The 20,303-nt window shown below is 51.7% G+C and overlaps 1 protein-coding gene across 25 annotated transcripts in view; it reads right to left on the bottom strand.

The window, feature by feature from the left end:
* The window catches only part of BCL2L11 (BCL2 like 11), a 161,683-nt gene that overhangs the window by 46,948 nt on the left and 94,432 nt on the right, over window positions 1-20,303 (bottom strand). For 2 of the 25 annotated variants that reach the window (XM_025181516.2, XM_025181515.2), the window contains exons 1-2: window positions 733-1,117; window positions 46-465 (exon numbers count right to left, since the gene is read on the bottom strand). In XM_025181516.2, the coding sequence (XP_025037301.1) occupies window positions 46-465; window positions 733-958 (646 nt within the window). In that variant the 5' untranslated portion in view covers window positions 959-1,117. Of the gene's footprint in view, window positions 1-45; window positions 466-732; window positions 1,128-3,167; window positions 3,328-3,552; window positions 4,525-20,303 lie in introns of those variants that run through there. The other 23 variants (XM_075925874.1, XM_075925875.1, XM_075925876.1 and 20 more) reach the window with 23 other exon arrangements.

Here is a 20,303-nt window from a genome sequence, read left to right as displayed (position 1 = left end):
TAACCTATTGAAAAACTATAAACCATGAGCTAAAAGGTTTCTTACCATGATCTTGCTTACCCATTGCACTTAGATAATGATTAAAGGCTTGACAAGGGGGACTTGGAGTCTGCGTCGACTTGTCGCAACTCATAGGCACAGGGCTCCTGTCTGTGTCGAAAGAGAAATACCCACTGGAGGATCTAGACAGCAGTGAGGATCTTCGTACAAAGATGAAAAGTGGGGATCTGGTAGCAAATGGACTGGGGCTAGTGGGTGGTGCAAATGGTCCCTGAGGGCTGCTGGGCGATGAGCTGTCCCCCTCACCTGAATGATTACCTTGGTACTGTGTTTGTATAGAGGTAGGGGCCCCAGGTCTAAGATGCTGAGGCTGACTTGGCCTTTCAATTGACTGAAACTGTCCACCTTCTCCGTCGCACTCTGAATTCAGATCAGAAGGTTGCTTTGCCATTTGGTCGCCTTTTCCTGCAAATAAAGAGGAGGAGATTGTGATTCAGCTCTCCAGGCTTTATTACACTACCGCAATGTTCAATACGTTTGGCAATAAGCTCTCGCCACCCTCCTGTGGGGTTTCTCAGAGTGCTAGTAGTGCTGCATGTGCTTCCAACTTGCATCCCTCTAGCTCTTTAAGAACCCCCCCCCCCCCCCCCACACACACACACACACACACAATGAGTGCTACGGCATCTTAGGGGGTAGTTCCCTGGACGCTGTTTCCACCCCCCAGGATACCTGCGTCCAAAGAGTAACTCGCAGAAAGGCTTTGTCTGAACAAAAGCGAGTCAGGCTCCAAGAGCAATTCCTCAGCCAGACCCCGGCGCTCCGAGTCCGCCCCGGCCGGAGCTGGGAATCGGGCAGCCGCGCGCTCGGACCCCCCCGCCACGGGACAAAAGGCTGGGACGCGGCGCGGCGCCTGCACTGATTGTGCAGCTCCCGGCCCGCGCCCTGCCCGCCCCATTGTTCTCCCAATGTGCTGAGCGCAGCAAGTCTGCCGGAGCTTGGCAGCAGCGACCGCTCGTAGTAAGTGCGTCACAATAGAGAGTGCGGCTCGCGCGGGGCTGGCCCGGCTCCCCCCCGCCCGGCACCGACTGCCCCCCCGGCACGCGCGCGCACACACACACACACACACACACACCCCCCGCCGTGTGCCCCCCCGGCACGCATACACACACACACACCCCGCTGTGTGCCGCCCCCCCGGCACACACACACACACACACCCCGCCGTGTGCCCCCCCCGGCTCACACACACACACACACCCCGCCGTGTGCCCCCCCCGGCTCACACACACACACACACCCCGCCGTGTGCCCCCCCCGGCACACACACACACACCCCGCCGTGTGCCGCCCCCGGCACACACACACACACACACACACACACCCCGCCGTGTGCCCCCCCCGGCTCACACACACACACACACCCCGCCGTGTGCCGCCCCCCCGGCACACACACACACACACACCCCGCCGTGTGCCGCCCCCCCGGCACACACACACACACACACCCCGCCGTGTGCCCCCCCGGCACACACACACACACACACCCCGCCGTGTGCCCCCCCGGCACACACACACACACACACACACCCCGCCGTGTGCCCCCCCCGGCACACACACACACACACACACCCCGCCGTGTGCCCCCCCCCGGCACACACACACACACACACACACCCCGCCGTGTGCCCCCCCCCGGCACACACACACACACACACCCCGCCGTGTGCCCCCCCCGGCACACACACACACACACACCCCGCCGTGTGCCGCCCCCCCCGGCACACACACACACACACACCCCGCCGTGTGCCGCCCCCCCCGGCACGCGCACACACACACCCCGCCGTGTGCCGCCCCCCCGGCACACACACACACACCCCGCCGTGTGCCGCCCCCCCGGCACACACACACACACACACACCCCGCCGTGTGCCGCCCCCCCGGCACACACACACACACACACACACCCCGCCGTGTGCCGCCCCCCCGGCACACACACACACACACACACACCCCGCCGTGTGCCGCCCCCCCCGACACGCGCGCGCACACACACACACACACACCGCCGTGTGCCGCCCCCCCCGGCACACGCGCGCACACACACACCCCGCCGTGTGCCGCCCCCCCGGCACGCGCACACACACACACACACACACACCCCGCTGTGTGCCGCCCCCCCCCCGGCACGCATACACACACACACACACACCCCGCCGTGTGCCGCCCCGCCCGGCACGCATACACACACACACACACACCCCGCCGTGTGCCGCCCCCCCCGGCACGCATACACACACACACACACCCACCCCGCCGTGTGCCGCCCCCCCCGGCACGCATACACACACACACACACACACACACACACACACACCGCCGTGTGCCGCCCCCCCGGCACGCATACACACACACACACACACACACACACACACACCGCCGTGTGCCGCCCCCCCGGCACGCATACACACACACACACACACCCCGCTGTGTGCCGCCCCCCCCGGCACGCATACACACACACACACACACCGTTGTACCGCCCCCCCGTATACACACACACCCAGCCGTGTGCCGCCCGCCCGCACGCGCGCGCACACACACACACACTCCGCCGTGTGCCACCCCCCCAGCACGCACACACACACACACACCCCGCTGTGCCGGCCCCCCCGCGCGCGCGCGCACCCCCCCCCCCCGCCGTGTGCCCCCCCGCGCGCGCACACACACACACACCCCGCCGTGTGCCCCCCCGCGCGCGCACACACATACACACCCCCCCCGTGTGTCCCCCCCCGCACACACACACACACACACACCCCGCTGTGTGCCCCCCCGCACACACACACACACACACACACACCCCGCTGTGTGCCCCCCCGCACACACACACACACACACACCCCGCTGTGTGCCCCCCCGCACACACACACACACACACACACACACCCCGCTGTGTGCCCCCCCGCACACACACACACACGCACACCCCGCCCGCGCAGTGTCTGCCCAAGCCAGCCCGCGCTTCCGACAACAACAGCCGCCAGCAGCCCGCGTGTGTCCGTGTGCGCGGGGGGGGTCGTTCCCCGCACGCGCGGGGGGGGTCGTTCCCCGCACGCGCGGGGGGGCCGCCCCGCTTCCTCTCGGCGCCCCCCCGCACTCACCTTGCCGGCTCCCGCCCCGCGCCAGACGAACCCCAGCCCCGGCCGCGCCCCGCAGCCGCACGCGCCCGCCGCCGGGACCGGGCTCCGCGCGCAGAGCGGCCCCCCCCCCCGCGGGCCGCGCCGCCCAATCCGCGCGCGAGGGGCGGAGCCAGCCCGCCCCGCCCCGCCCCGCCCGGCGCGAGGCCAGTGTTTACAAACCGCAGCCGGCGCGCGCCGCCCGACCCCGCCGCTGGGGGGCGCTGCGGGCAGAGCCCGGGGCGCGCGGCCCGGATCGGGCCCTGGCGCGGGACCAGCCGGGCCGCGGAGCCTGCGCCCCGCGGGGTGCGGGGAGGGGCCCCAGGGCCCCGCCGTGCGCGCACCTGCCCGCTCCCGCCGCCGAGCTCACCCCCGGGCGCTGCGCGGTGCCTGCGGCGGGCGGGATCCGCTCAGGCCCCCGCGGTGCGCTGCGAGCTGCCCCTGGCTGCCAGCCGAGGGCTCCCCGCGGCGCTGCCTCTGGCGCGGAGAAGGGCTGGCTCTCGGGCTGTCCTGCAGCGAGGCGAACGGGGGCCGGGGTGACGCCGTGTGACCTAGACGCTCCGAGCTCCTCCTGCTCCCGGCTGCTCTGAACCCGACCAGCTGCGCGGCCGGGTCCTGCTGTGCGCGGCGCAGGGGCGCCCCGAGCACTCGCGGCTGCGGGCTCCAGCAGGCACAAGGTGCAGCGGGGACGTGGGGTTGGTTTGTCCGCCTTGGCTTTGCCCCTGAAGCGCTCCGTGACTGGATGCCACGCAGCTATGTCTCGCGAGCAGCCTCTGGCCGTTCAGCCGCGTCGGCATGAGGAAATGGATCGGGGGCAATGGTAAATTGCTTAATTTTGCGTCGGTAGGGTATTCTGCCTGGCCAAGTTCGAAAAACAAAAACGTCAAAGCCTTTCGCAAACAAGCTCCAACGAGATGTGGGTCTAAAGCAAAGGAAGCTCAAATCGAAAGCCCGAATTCAGACTTCTATCAGCTTTCAGTCCTTACCACAATCCCTTTGTGACTGAAGTTGGGAGTAAGTCACAAGTCACAACGCTTCACTTTCTAATAGTCAGACTACAGAGAACGGGGCTGTGGCCAGGACAGACATCTCAAGACTAGTTTTAAGGTCCTTGGAGCCAGGAACCGAGGAATTCCTTTTAACGCTGCTTTTACCTTGGTAATTTCTGCCGAACTTCTTTCTTTCACCACACAGGGATTTTAACTTCTCCTATAGAAACCTAAATACATAGAGATTGTATATTGGGAAAATGAAGTATTTATGCAGCGTTTTTGTAGCGTTTTTCCACAATAATGTGCACACTGTGACTTTAATTAGACTTAATTTTGGAGCTAGCGTTTTACCTGACAATACTAATAAGCTAAAAAGCTGTTTATAATTACAACGTTGTGTTGAACCATGAAAATCTTAATTTACAGTAGGATATGCATGTACAAGTATAGTGTTCTTTTGTGGTAAGCATCTCAGAAGTGCGCTTTGGCAGCTGATGGGCAAGACCACAGCTTCCTTAACAACACAGTCCATCCAGACTTGTTTTACACTCTGTTAGCACACAGGTAAAGATAAATCAAAACATTTCACTGGAGAAAAATACATGTCAAATAAAGAATATTAATAGGTGTATATTACTGATGCTGTGTATATATGACTTATCCTAAAATGAAGACATCGAGATTGGTGAAAGTTCAAATCGTTATTAAAATCGCTTTGTTCATCATCTCTAGATTTATTGCAGTCAACTTTTTAAATGTCAATCACTCAGCAATATATCAAATGTATTGTGCTTGTATTATTGGTAATATTAATCTGCTAGGCATAGGAGATGCACTGTGTATGAGTTATAGATGTTGACTCCTACATGTGATTCTGTGTGCATTTTGGAAAAAAGAATTGATGTGTCTATTTTCCATGATTATACTATTCATCATCACATTACATTAGTGGGAAGCAGGGGAGAATAAGGAAAGGATGTTATTTTAGGTAAAGCACAAGAATGGAGGTCAGGAAAATGGGATGAAATCCTGCCCCATAGAAGTCAGTGGCAATATTCCCATTGACTTCCAAATATTTCACCCCCACATTTTATTCTAGGCTCTGCCACACAAGTCTTGAGTGACTTTAGTCATAATGTCTCCCACAGAGTTAGTCGTAATGTTTCCAACAGACATGATACATCCTACTTCTCTGTTAATGAAGAGTTACACGTAGGGGCTGAGGTTTAATTTATTCATATTCCTTAGTGCCTTCCTAGAAAACAATAAACTAAAACTTTTCCCAGCTTTCAAGTACACTGTGGCTTGTTCAACATTCCCTGTGCAATCAGCCAGTTACTTCCAGCAAGGGGGAGTTTTGCATGCATGAGAGGAGAGACTAATCCAAGCACTGCAGATCAGCCGTGGGATGAGTGCCACTTCAGGGGGCTAGAAGACGAAAGAGCAATTGAATCCTACTAGGAAGGAACCCTGCCAAGCACATGTTGGATGCCCAGTGTTTGTTCTAGGCTGCAAGAGAATAACACCCCCTCCCACACACACACAATCTTACTCATCCCCTGGCTACCTGAGCTGTGCCTCCGTTTAGACCATGGTTTACTCCCGTTGGACACAACCCTGGTAATTACGACTTTTATTTTTATAAATAGCTAGGGGTCCTTAACTCAATTTTTGTTTTTCTTCATTGAAATCATTGCTCTGGGGAGGGGCTGGGAGGAGGGGTTCAGCCTGCAGGCTGCCCCGGGGAGAGAGGACAGCCCCAGCCCTCTCTCCCTGCAGTAGCTTGGGGCCAGGTGAGAAGCGCCTCTCCATGGGTGCTGCAGCTCCAGCAGGCACAGCCGAGGGAGGGGTGCATGTCCCTGGGCTGGGGCAGGTCCACGTTTGTCTGCCCCCTGCGCTGCCCAGCCAGAGTGAGGGATGCAGCAAACTGAGCACTTTCCCCTCCTCCCTGATGAAGGGGAACAGCCAGCAATGTTCCTGTATGAATCCCTCTCTCACTCCCTAAAGCGTTCCTTGGGGGGGAGGGAGGGAGCTCTGGGTTGGGCAGCCAGCCCCTTTCATCTGCTGGCATTTCTATCTCTCTGCTGTCTGGTTTTCTGAGCAGCAATCCCATTCCAGGCACATCCTATTCTCCTGGCACAACCAAATCCTGAGCTTGCTTCAAGTTATGATAAGAGGAAGCTTTTTACCAATGAAGTTTTTACCAATGAAAAGCAGTTCTTGAACAGACAGACAGACAAACTCTTTCTGCTATTTCGCAGATTGAATCAGAACTACTGGCTCATGACATTGAGGATAGATTGCCAGGGCATTTACAGTACAAAATAAAAGAGTTCAGATGTAGCCTGGTGATCATAGAAAGGGAAAGTGTGGTGGTATCTTAAACGAGGTGAATGCCATAGACTAATTGCCACAACCTAAGCCCATACATGTCAATGCAAGGGCCACGGCTCTCAAAGTCAGTAATAGATAAGAGACTAGAAACAAAGAGCAGGAGTTAATCTTCAATGTTCATCATAAGCATGGATTAACAGGGGGTCTTAAGGCTCTGTATTCGGTACAGTGTTGGTTTGTACTTTTATTAACAATTTGGAAGGGGGAGAGGGATCAGTGAAGCAGCAAAAGTGGTACATGACATAAAGATATTTAAGATTAGTCCTAGGCCAAAAGAGTCATTGAGGAAGTTCAGAAGGACCTAGCCAACCTAAATGAATGGGCAACACGATAGTAGATTGCATTCAATATTGATGATGAAAACATAAAGTTAGGGTGTATAAGAAGCAGGAGGAAGAATAATATGGACATTTTTATAATGTCCTTATATAAATCAATGGTATGTCCTCATCTGGTATATGATATACAATATCGATCACTCCATATTAAATAAGATATTGCAGAATTAAAGAGGTTCAGAAAAACATAGTAAATTTTTAATCTGAGCAAGGTGACATAAAAGGAGACTTTATATAAACTAGTGGCTGGCCTAGAGTAGGTAGACCAGGACCCATGTTGTAGGTGTCTAACTGATACAAGGCTATCATTTTTTTACCCAGTGTGTAATTGGACTGTGGAACTCAATGCCATAGGATGTTGTTGAGGCCAAGATGTAAAGCAAGATATAAAGCAAGTTTCTATGGATCAAAGGACTAGCCAGAGTTATAGTTCATGCTAACATATTTCAGAAGGGAAGAGACCTTCCATGAAGGCAACTTCTTTCTACTTCTGGGTTTCTTGCACCTTCTTGAAAAACATCTGGTGCTGGCCATTGCCAGAGACATGATAATGGACTAGATGGACCCTGGGTCTGACCCAGTCTGGAAATTCCCATGTGTTTCTTCACAAACATTGTGGCTACGTCTACACTGGCATGATTTTCCGGAAATGCTTTTAACGGAAAAGTTTTCCGTTAAAAGCATTTTCGGAAAAGCGCATCTAGATTGGCAGGATGCTTTTCCGGAAAAGCACTTTTCCCAGAAAAGCGTCCGTGCCAATCTAGACGCACTTTTCCACAAAAAAGCCCCAATCGTCATTTTCGCAATTGGGGCTTTTTTGCGGAAAACACTACTGTGCTGTCTACACTGGCCCTTTTCCAGAACAGTTTTCCGGAAAAAGACTTTTGTCCGAACGGGAGCAGCATAGTTTTTCCGGAAAAGCACTGATGATTTTACATTAGATCGTCAGTGCTTTTCCGGAAATTCAAGCGGCCAGTGTAGACAGCTGGCAAGTTTTTCCGGAAAAGCGGCTGATTTTCCGGAATAACTTGCCAGTGTAGACACAGCCTATGGCTGTGTCTAGACGGTCAAGTTTTTCCGCAAAAGCAGCTGCTTTAGCGGAAAAACTTGCCAGCTGTCTACACTGGCCGCTTGAATTTCCACAAGAACACTGACGATCTCATGTAAGGAATCAGTGCTTCTTGCGGAAATATTATGCGGCTCCTGTTCAGGCAAAAGTCCTTTTGTGCAAAAGGGCCAGTGTAGACAGCTCAGATTTGTTTTGCGCAAAAAAGCCCCGATCGCAAAAATGGCGATCGGGGCTTTTTTGCGGAAAAGCGCATCTAGATTGGCACGGACGCTTTTCCACAAAAAGTGCTTGTGTGTTATTGACTACTGAATGTTTACGAGTGGCTTCCCTTTTTAGTAACAATACAGCTGGAATGCAGTATCATCTCATTCATACCCTTCAATATTTGCTACAGCTGTGCTCTCAAACACATTTCCCAGACACCCCCAACACTGCAGTTACTCCCTCACCCTAGCTGTACTGTAATTCCCTTTCCTTGTGCTGAATTATGTGATCCTTTGGAAAGCTGTACACCTAGTCCTTGGGCCCAGTACTGCATGGTCACCTCCTCAATGTTGCCCCTAGAGCATCAGCATACCAGATTACAATCTGCTCTGCGGTTAACCTGCCAAGTGAGGGTACCCTGCACAGCGTATGGAGAGTGCCCTCTTGGCTCCCCTGGGTGTATCTGCCAAGCGTGTCCTCCTCTAGATGGGTTTTGCTGAATAAGCCTGCTCCAGTTCTTCCAGGGCTAGGACTGGGAAGCTGAACACACACTCCCCGCTCTGAGCAGTGTTTTCCTTTGGGCTGTCCCAGCTTTGCAGTCTGGTTTGGTGGGACAGAGTGCACCTGGCTGTGTGATCATTCTAGCCCTCACAGCTGTCTGGTCAGCACCCAGTGCAGCTCCCAGCTGGGGCTTCCCTCTAGCTACCCACTTTCCAGGAGGGAGCAGGCAGCACTGAAGGCCTTTTCGGGGTAAGCCACTTCTCTGAAGAGACCGTGTCCTGCCATTCTCTTCTCCCTCTGCCTGCCCCCTTCCCCAGGAAGTTACACATTTGTTCCCTCTCTGCTTTCCCCCTTGCTTACTGTGCCATTTCTGTCGAGCTTTGAGAGACGTTTTCCCCGGCTTTATTCTCTGCCCTGTCCTCCTTGGCTGTGTCCCCCACATCCTCTCATTTCTCTTTGCTCCCCAGTTTCTTCCACCTTCTTGCTCTCCCTTACCCTCACCCTCCGGCTCTCCCTTTTGTCTTTCTCCCTCCTTTTCCTCCCCCCACTTTTCTTTCTGTCCTTCGCTGGTGGTTTCCCTGCTGTGTCCCCCGGGGGACACCTCCCTGGCCCCTCTGTACTGCGTGTGTGCAAAGAACATAGAACCATAGAACCATAGAGCTGGAAGAGACCTCAGAAGGTCATCAAGTCCAGCCTCCTGCTCTAGGCAGGACCAATTCCAACTAAATCAACCCAGCCAGGGCTTTGTCAAGCCGAGACTTAAACACCTCTAGGGATGGAAACTCCACTACTTCCCTAGGGAACCCATTCCAGTGCTTCACCACCCTCCTAGTGAAATAGTTTTTCCTAATATCCAACCTGGACCTCTCCCACCACAACTTGAGACCATTGCTCCTTGTTCTGCCATCTGTCACTACTGAGAACAGCCTCTCTCCATCCTCTTTGGAACCTCCCTTCAGGAAGTTGAAGGCTGCTATCAAATCCCCCCTCACTCTTCGCTTCTGCAGACTAAACAGACCCAAGTCCCTCAGCCTCTCCTCATAAGTCATATGCTCCAGCCCCCTAATCATTTTGGTTGCCCTCTGCTGGACCCTCTCCAATGCGTCCACATCCTTTTTGTAGTGGGGGGCCCAGAACTGGACACAATACTCCAGATGTGGCCTTACCAAAGCCGAATAAGGGGGAATGATGACATCTCTGGATCTGCTGGCAATGCTCCCCCTAATGCAACCTAATATGCCATTAGCCTTCTTGGCTACAAGGGCACACTGTTGACTCATATCTAGCTTCTCATCCACTGTAACCCTCAGGTCCTTTTCTGCAGAACTACTACTTAACTGGTTGGTCCCCAGCTTGTAACTATGCGTGGGATTCTTCCGTCCCAAGTGCAGGACTCTACACTTGTCCTTGTTGAACCTCATCAGATTTCTTGTGGCCCAATCCTCCAATTTTTCTAAGTCATTCTGTACCCTATCTCTGCCCTTAAGCGTATCTACCTCTCCCCCCAGCTTAGTGTCATCCACAAACTTGCTGAGGGTGCAATCCATCCCCTCATCCAGATCAGTAATAAAGATATTGAACAAAACCGGTCCTAGAACCGAACCTTGGGGCACTCCACTAGAAACCGACCCCCATCCTGACATCGAGCCATTGATCACTACCCGCTGGGCCCGGTCTTCTAGCCATCTTTCTATCCATCTTACCATCCATTTATCCAATCCACAATCCCTTAACTTGCTGGCAAGAATATTGTGGGAGACCGTATCAAAAGCCTTGCTAAAGTCAAGGTATATAACATCCACTGACTTCCCCATGTCCACCGAGCTAGTTACCTCATCATAGAAGCTAATCAGATTGGTCAGGCACGACTTGCCCTTTGTGAATCCATGCTGACTATTCCTAATCACTTTCCTCTCATCCAAGTGCCTCAATATGGATTCCTTAAGGATCCCTTCCATGATTTTTCCAGGAACCGAGGTAAGACTGACCGGCCTATAGTTCCCTGGATCATCCTTCTTCCCTTTTTTGAAGATGGGCACTACATTTGCCTTTTTCCAGTCATCCGGGATTTCTCCCGATCTCCACAACTTTTCAAAGATAATAGCCAAAGGCTCCACAATGACATTTGCCAACTCCCTCAGTACCCTCATAGAATCATAGAATCATAGAATAATAGGACTGGAAGGGACCTCAAGAGGTCATCGAGTCCAGCCCCCCGCCCTCAAGGCAGGACCAAGTTCCGTCTACACCATCCCTGACAGATGTCTATCTAACCTGTTCTTAAATATCTCCAGAGAGGTGCACTAAGTCTGGACCCATAGATTTATGTACGTTTAGCTTTTCTAAATAGTTCCTAACCTGTTCTTTACCCACCACGGGCTGTCCATCTTCATCCCATCTAGTGTCACTTGGCGCAGAAGTCCAGGAGCCGACCTTGTCCGTGAATACAGAGGCAAAGAAAGCATTGAGTACTTCAGCTTTCCCCACATCATCTGTCACTAGGTTACCTCCTTCATCCATTAGGGGCTGCACACCCTCTCTGATCACCTTCTTCTTGTTAACATGCCTGTAGAAACCTTTCTTGTTATCCTTCACATCCTTAGCTAGTCGCAATTCCATTTGCGCTTTCGCCTTCCTGATAACCCCCCAGCATTCTCGAGCTAGACATTTAAACTCCTCCCTGGTCATTTGTCCAAGTTTCCACTCTTTGTAAGCTTCCTTTTTGTGCTTAAGTTCACCAAGGATTTCCCCTAGAAGCCAGTCTGGTCTCCTACCATGTTTGCCTCTCTTGCTACGCGTCGGGATGGTTTCTTTCTGTGCCTTCAATAAGGCTTCTTTAAAATACTGCCAGCTGTCCTGGACTCCTTTCCCCTTCATGTTAGCATCCCAGGGGATTCTGCCCATCAGATCTCGGAGGGAGTCAAAATCTGCTTTTCTGAAGTCCAAGGTGTGTATTTTACTACTCTCCTTTCTTCCTTTGGTCAGGATCCTGAAATCTACCATCTCATGATCACTGCTTCCGAGGTTGTCACCCACCTCTACTTCCCCTATTAGTTCCTCCCTGTTTGTGAGCAGAAGGTCAAGCTGCGTACGGCCCCTGGTCGGATCCTTCAGCACCTGTGTCAAGAAGTTATCCCCAACATTCTCCAAAAACATGTCCGTGCGTGAAGAGATACAAGCATCTCAAAAGAAGCCTGGGGCAAAGCCACATTCTGTTCTCTGGCATCCACCCTCTGGAGTGAGTCAGGAATGGGGCAGATGGCTGGAAGTTTGTCCATCCCCACAATGCCTAGTCTAGAATTGCAGCTGGCTATGTTGCTTCCACCCCAGTGCTCCAGGCCGTGTGCCAGGCTGAGAACCACCACTTCCCAGCTTCTCTCTCAGGGTAGGAGCTCATTTATCACCCCTTGGGGGGCTGCTACTGTGCCACTCACTGCAAATATTCTTGTCTCCTGACTGACTGAAAAGTGGAGCCATCCAGGGCCAAATTCTGCTCGGTTGCACCAGTGTAAATATGGATTCACATCACTGTCAGAAAATTCAAGATTTGACTTGTAAGGCCAGGAAACTCTTCTACTGAAGTAAATGGGGAACCGTCTTAGGCAAGGAGCCCTAACGCAACACAGAGACAGCTGTGGTTCAGGGCTGGGTGAGCAATCACTGGGCAATGCTATCAGCTGTCTGTTAATCAGCTGTCCCACCTGCAAGGTGCTTGCATTTCAGCCAGGGGTGAAAAATCATCCAGTCTTGATTTGTAGATATCAAGAGATGGAGAATCCACCACCTCCCTGGGGAGTTTGTTGGGGGGGAATCACCCTCACTCCTAAAATATGAAGCTTTATCTGAGATTGGAATGTGTCTGCTTTCAGTTTCCAGCCATTGGCTCTTGTTCTGCCTGTCTCTGTGTGAGGATGATCCAGGGCTATTTCTACGTTTGAATTGACAACCAATCTGCATGTCTTGCTTCATTTTTGTTTTGGTTGGGTTTTTTCCCGTGTGGTTTTGGATTGCTACTCTGGGGTGCATCAGAGCATATCACTCTGCCAGATTAGAGAGCCCTCCAACACCTGGTATTTCCTCCCAGTGAAGGTATATCTGTACCATAACATGTCACCTCTCGATCCTTTTATACAAATTATTAGACTGAACTCTGCAAATCTCACACTAAGGCATTTTTTCAGCCCTTGAATCACTTTTGTGGCTCTTCTCCATAGTCTCTCCAATTGTTGAATATCCTTTTCTCTTCTGAAGTACATGTGTGAGGATCTTAGTTCTTTTCCAAGTTTCATTTTATTACAAAGGGAAGCAAACACTCTGCAGTGCTAATTATACCACAAATAGGTACATAACAGTTTTCCATTATAATATTTGACACTGGTCATTATTAAAATAGAATGCCTCTGGAATTAAACATTACTTCAACAAATAATGCTATGAATACCAAATACATTAATCTGACAATTACATTTATTTCATACCAAACAACATTTAAAAACAGCAGTAGCTGCTGAAAAATAATTTAAAAAAATCATAGACGGCAGCATAAAAAGCACATGCAACATTCAAACTAGATTTTTTTTTTTGCCTTAATTTTCTTGAGCAGAGATCCCTCTAGAATTTGGAGGGATTTAATTTCTGCAGGTTAGAAATCATAGCATCACTTGTCAGGATAAATGTTTTGTTGTGTGTGCACATAGCACATATGAGGCAGAAGAAACAAACAATAGACAGCCTGGCTCCTACAGTAGCTTTATATTGACTCCAAAAACTCTGACACAGACATAGATTTCACAAGTATATTTGGCCCTTCTATTCATACAAACATTGAGATGAAGAACTCTAGAAATTAAAAAGCATGTGTCAAAACAAGCCAGTTTCCAAGAGACTCAAAGCCAGTAGGGTAAATGCACTCCCGATTAATGTTTCTTTCATCTGCAAATTGAGCAAAGGTTTTCGTCCAGCCCTGATCCTACAGAACACTGCGAGCAATGAGGCTGAACTCTCCACTCTTATGGGCATCAACAGAAATTGAGACTGACTGGTACCTTGCAGGATTGAAGCCTTAAAAATCAGAGCCACTATGTTGCCTCTAAAAACACTGCCATGACAGTGCTTATGGGTTTAACCGGTGACTCATCCCTTCCCTTCTTGGTTCCCATGAAATCAGAAGTCCTTTCTGGTGTTAATATTGACAACTGAAAAGAGAAATGGGCATGGAACAATAGAAAGTGACAGCAACGGACTCTAGGTACACTGAGAAAATTCACGCACAGATGCCTACTCTGCATACTGCTTTGTTTTCATGATCCCCAAGAGAGTTGGGTATTTCTGAGAACAAGCCTCCAAGGTATCAGCTACATAAGCTCTGTTCAATGTGCAGATTCCTCTTCATGTCTCCTGGGACAGAATCACTATGTTCCAGCAAACAACCCCCAGGTCAGCAAGTTTGGAGAGTGAGCCAATGGATAAAGTCAGGTATTGTCAAGGAGGCAACAATAGCAAACTATGTAATGTAAGAATAAAGGGATTGATGCTTCTTATGCAAAACAGGGAGTGGGGGAAATGAAAGCTCCCTGGAAAAAGCTGACTCCCAGGTCAGTTTAGATCAGTGTGTGTTAAACAGAGCTATGTAGAATATATGCATTTTCCTATGGTTTGGAGTTGAGAAAGTTTAAGGAAAGTACAATAATATAGACCACTGATATTCAAATAAAGGTGTTTCAAAATGTTAACAAAGAGAATCATCGAAATGCAGGGCAGGAAAGGGTCTTGAGACGTCATTAAGTCCAGTCCTCGGACCATGTAAACTTAGACCATCCTTGCCAGGTGTTTGTTTTTATAAAACTTCCAAGGAGGGGGATTCCACAGCCGCCCTTGGAGGACTATTCAAAGGAGAGTTAGAAAGGTTTCCTCATATCCAGCCTAAACCTCTTTTCCTGCTCATTAAGCCCCTTATTTCTTGTCCCACTTTCAGCGGACACACAAAACAACTGAGTGCCATCCGCCAGTCCTTTACCGTGTTTAAGACTATTCTCACCCTTAAGACTCACTCCAATTTGTCCACTTCTTTCCTGAAGTGTGGTGCCCAGACTTGGACTCGGTGCTCCAGCTGAGGCCTCACCCATGCTGAGCGAAAGTTATCTCCTCCTGCATCATGCATCTGACACTCCTGTTAATACAGCCCAGAATGATATTTGCCTTTTTTGCAGCTGCATCCTGCCAGAGAACTGCCCAACAGGCCATAGGTGCAAGCAGTCCCTCACACAGGTCCCTCTACCGTGCTCTGTCTTCTTCCCTTGTGTGACATTCCTGCTTCAGATATTGCACTGCTATGATTTCCTCCTGCTCCGCAGCTGCCTTCTGTCTTTCAGCTTGATGGCCATCCTTCCCCTTCTGGTACTGCAGCTTCTGGCTGGCCCTCGCTACGATATCCACCATACCAGCATCACGGATGCACCTTTTTTTTTTTACCCTCTTGTGATGGTCCAATCCCCAGCTACCTAGATTCCTGCTGGCCTGTGGCTGGCCTGCAGAGGTAGGTGGGTCCAAAATCAGAAAGGAAACAGTACAATATTGTTTCAGCAATTCTGAAAAACCTCACACTATCCTCAGCAGAAGTGCCTTTAGAATCTGAAGGCTAAACCTAAAGATACTTGATGTAAGCAAGCTTCTCTGTGTTCAGAGACCAAGAATTTAGTTCCCAGATGTTGCTAGGCCACCACTAAGGGTTAAGCAGGGACTCCAGCCTTCACAGATGACAGTGAGGGGAAAGTCACAGCATTTAAAAATCGCAGTCTTTAAACATCGCAGACTACTTTAGCTTTGTGGGGGCAGGTGCAGGGGGGAGGACATAATTACAAAGGATCTCAGCAGCCCATTGAATAGACTATGGAGCAGGGGTAGGGAACCTTTTTTCGGTCTGAGTCCAGTGACACACAGAACAATCAGCCTGGGACCAAACAGAAACAAACAATGAAAAACCTCCCTCCTCCTCCGGTCCCACGTGAGAAGGAAATAAAACTCCTTAACTATTCACCAAGGTGGGATGCAAAGAAACCCAAATAAACAACATCAAATCCCAACCCCCTACACCCACCCCTCCCTCACACTTAACTTGGTGTGCACTATGTGCTGCAGCCCTGGGGGCGGGGAGCATTGTAACTCAGGCTCTTCAGGCCCCGGTGGGGAGACTTGCCATGGGCTGGATCACACAAAGCCAGGGGCTGGATCCCGCCCACCGGCTGTAGGCTCCCCACCACTGTACAGACAGTATGAAACAGGGTAATGCAGCTAGGAAGAGAAGTTCTACAGCGTGGCGATACCGCAGTGGCACTCACTGCTAAGAACCAGAACAGTTAGTATCTTGGTAAAAGTCGAGTTGTAATCGCATCCATTCATGTAGGCTAGTGCCATCCTTACAAACAGAACCAAACCAGTATGCTCTGAAGGCTTCTTCCCTTCAGTCACAAGCAAGATTTTGCTAGAACAAAATGGAATAACAAGAACTACGAATGCTGAGTTCTTATCACCAGTTAGCTACTTGCATTTCAGCACCTAGCTGTGGCCTACTATGCAAACGTTGACTTGTGCATGAAATCTGAGGAGAGCCCTGGCCTATTCCCTTTCTGGGTCTGCCGCTACAGCCAGTTCTTACATAAGTAAATACACATTCTTACACAAACACAGATGTTAAGCACTTTTGTCCATGCCAGTATCCTAATATGGCAAATCTGAAAGGCTGCCCTACGAGAAAGTCAAAACACTTACTTACAGGGCTTGCTAGGCCCAGGAATGTCAGAAAGGTAACAAACCCACTAAGGAATATGAGATGACTCCTCCATCAAAGGCTTTGCTTTTGGGGTGATGTTGCTGCTATTCGCTCCTGTGGGGATTACCTGCATGGGCTGCTTAGGAAAGTGGAAAAGATAAATAAAAAGGGCTCACTTATAGTGAAGTCTGAAAATCCCCTAGGTCCTGCCCCCATTTAGCAAAGCACTTAAGCACCTGCTTATCCTTCTGGCACTCTGAGCCCAGGGCGGGGGCCTTTCTAACACTGGTGCCCAAGCCAGCTCAGGGGCTCAGCATCTTTCTGGAGAATGGTGGTTGGAGTAAGCAGCCTCCCTGTGACACCTCTGTGTCACTGACCCATGACCACCACTGAACTGTAGCATGCACATTAGGGCCATCTTTGACTGAGGTACCTTTGATGGCCCTGTATTTAGGTCACTGTTAGCCACCTAGCATCAGTCTAGTTGTTGATGTGTTTGCACTTGAGGTTGTGTTCCCCTCATTACGCCAGCAAAGCACCAGACACCGAGCCATGGTTGTTATACAGAGGTTGAAGCAAGGGGAGCATAATACCGCACCCCTAATAGTCCTCCCGCAATTGTCCCATGAGTCCCAGCACTGAACGTTCTGGCGAGAGTTGTGAACTCTATTGCCTAAGGCTCATACAGACGGACACTCACCAGCACCTTTCAAGCCCTGCAAATGTTTAAAGGCTTTTTCCAGCCTGGAAAGGTCACCTAGCAGCTCTCCATTGCGGTGTGCACCTGCCCACCCCTGGGCCTGGAGGGAGAGGAGGCTGTGCATGCCCAGCTATAGGGAGGCCAACACCTCCAAGCAGATCGCATTGGGAATGCAGGGGAAGGGAAACAACAGGGACTAGCAGCAGTGCTGCAGGAAGGCCAGAGAGGCCAGCAGTCAATCCAGGGCCAAGCACAGGCTTGCTGCTTTTGCCATGAGCTGCATGCCCTACTGGATGGGGGCTCAGCAGCCCCCCCACACCAGCGAGGTGCCCAAGGCACAGGCCTCTGGCATGAACAGAGAGGAGGAGGGGCCAATGTGACCGCCCTGTGTGTGTGCAAGCCAGGAGCTCTTTGAGACTCCGCTGCAGTCTAGTCAGTCCTGCCGGTTGAGCACGGGTGAGCCCGGTGGAGGGAAGGAACCTCGGGCAAGGACGTATCTGCATTCCCCATGACAGGGATCTATTGCTGGCACCCCCAGCCTGGAGCTCTTGACTTTTTCTTAATCCACTTGTCTGGAAGGCAGCGCTGGTCTCCGCTTTCATCCTCCTACAGCACGGATGGGAGCCTCTGGGCACGGGCCAGACGCGGTTCTCAGGGTTAGCCCTGGCAGCGCCAGACCACAGGCACAGCTGCTCGCAGCCCCAGTTACTGCAGTTTGCCATTCCTGGTCAATGGGAGCTGCCGGGATGGAGGGCCCAGCCCCCATTGCTTCCCACAGTCCCCATTGGCTGGGAACAACAGACGGGAGCCGCTGGGAGCTGTGGGGCCCACGCTTGCGACCACTCGGATAAAGCAAAGCATGGCGCGGCCCACCAGCAAGTCAGTTAGCTCTGAGCTCAGCTCTTCGAAGAGGCCTTACGTCGGGCTGCTGAAACTCAGAAGGCAGCTGCTCCCCCCAGCAGCAACTCTTCCCCTTCGCTTCGCCAATACTGTGTGGGACCCAGTAGGCAGGCCCAGCCATTGGAATATTGCTCCCCTTGTGAGCCAACCGGCTAAGCAAACAATCAACTTGCATTCTGCACCTGCTGAGCCAGACTGTGCTGTTGAGGTGGCTGGTGTAGGGCTGCATGAGCCGGGGAGCATGGGGGAGGCTGGGCTCCCCCAATATCATCGTTGGCATTACAATATTACCAGCCTTCCATCAGACAAAGAAAGTCCCTGCTTGGAGCTTTTCGAACAGCCCTGTGTTCTGAACAATGCAAGGCCACTCTGAGCGAAGCTTCCAGATCGCAGGCCATGGTTCCCGTGGGGGACTTTAATCACCCTGACATCTGTTGGGAAACCAATAAGGTAGTACACAAGCAATCCAGGAAGTTTTTGGAGAATGTTGGGGATAACTTCTTGACACAAGTGCTGAAGGATCCGAACAGGGGCCGTGCGCAGCTTGACCTTCTGCTCACAAACAGGGAGGAACTAATAGGGGAAGTGGAGGTGGGTGACAACCTGGGAATAATATCTTTATTAATGACCTGGATGAGGGGATGGATTGCACCCTCAGCAAGTTTGCGGATGACACTAAGCTAGGGGGAGAGGTAGATATGCTTAAGGGCAGAGATAGGGTCCATAGTGATTTAGACAAATTGAAGGATTGGGCCACAAGAAATCTGATGAGGTTCAACAAGGACAAGTGTAGAGTCCTGCACTTGGGACGGAAGAATCCCAAGCATAGTTACAAGCTGGGGATCAACCAGTTAAGTAGTAGTTCTGCAGAAAAGGACCTGGGGGTTACAGTGGATGAGAAGGTGGATATGAGTCAACAGTGTGCCCTTGTCGCCAAGAAGGCTAATGGCAAATTAGGTTGCATTAAGAGGAGCATTGCCAGCAGATCCAGAGATGTCATTATTCCCCTTTATTCGGCTTTGGTGAGGCCACATCTGGAGTATTGTGTCCAGTTCTGGGCCCCCCATTACAAAAAGGATGTGGACGCATTGGAGAGGGTCCAGCAGAGGGCAACCAAAATGATTAGGGGGCTGGAGCATATGACTTATGAGGAGAGGCTGAGGGACTTGGGTCTGTTTAGTCTGCAGAAGCGAAGAGTGAGGGGGGATTTGATAGCAGCCTTCAACTTCCTGAAGGGAGGTTCCAAAGAGGATGGAGAGAGGCTGTTCTCAGTAGTGACAGGTGGCAGAACAAGGAGCAACGGTCTCAAGTTGTGGTGGGAGAGGTCCAGGTTGGATATTAGGAACAACTATTTGACTAGAAGGGTAGTAAAGCACTGGAATGGGTTACCTAGGGAAGTAGTGGAGTCTCTATCCCTAGAGGTATTTAAGTCTCAGCTTGACAAAGCCCTGGCTGGGTTGATTTAGTTGGAATTGGTCCTGCCTAGAGCAGGGGGCTGGACTTGACCTCCTGAGGTCTCTTCCAGTTCTATGGTTCTATGATTCTATGTCAGAGAAGTGTCTCTGGTGATCCGCCAGGCCTTTTCTGACCAGAGAAGAACAGCCTTTTCTGTTGATGGACTCTGCAGCATGCCAGGCTGGAGACAAACCAGTGGTCTGCATGCCATCTCTGGCTCTGCCACAGATCGGGACTCCCAGAGCTGTGCATCCATCTACGCCATGCTGCACATGGCCAAACGCCACAGTCCTGTCTTGCGGGGGCAATGGCCCTGCACACTTGCATGACAATGCCCCCATCACGGACTTTTTGGCTACACAATGATTCCTGACTGAATAGAAGTAGAATAATTACTTGTTTAACACATTTTCGTGATAGCACGATTTTTTGGAGGGGATGTTTTTTGAACAAAACAACCGTTCCTGAAATAACATGGTTCCCCCAGCGGGCCTGTCACCAGTGGCTGTGTGGGGCTTCCCCCGCCTCCCTGAAAGTGGCGGAGGGGTCGCTGCTCGCCACGCTGTTCCCTAGCGACCCCCCCTCGCCGGACACAGTGTGGGTCCTGGCAGACCTGTCACAGGGGCATACTCCCAACCCAATCCCCCTCCTTTCTCCTCCCCTTCCCTTCTCCAGAGCCAAACACCTCCCCTCCCTGCTGTAACCCAGTCCCCTTTCTCCACCAACCTTGCGTCCCGGTCCCGGCCGCTAACAAGTGCAGGCTGGAGCCGCGTGCGTGCATGAGGCTCTCAGTAGCCCCG

This window comes from Pelodiscus sinensis, chromosome 3 (assembly GCF_049634645.1).
Source record: "Pelodiscus sinensis isolate JC-2024 chromosome 3, ASM4963464v1, whole genome shotgun sequence".
In the NCBI taxonomy this organism is placed as follows: Eukaryota; Metazoa; Chordata; order Testudines; family Trionychidae; genus Pelodiscus; species Pelodiscus sinensis.
The sequence above is the reverse complement of the archived record's forward strand: the minus strand, read 5'-3'. Positions and strand labels throughout refer to the sequence as shown.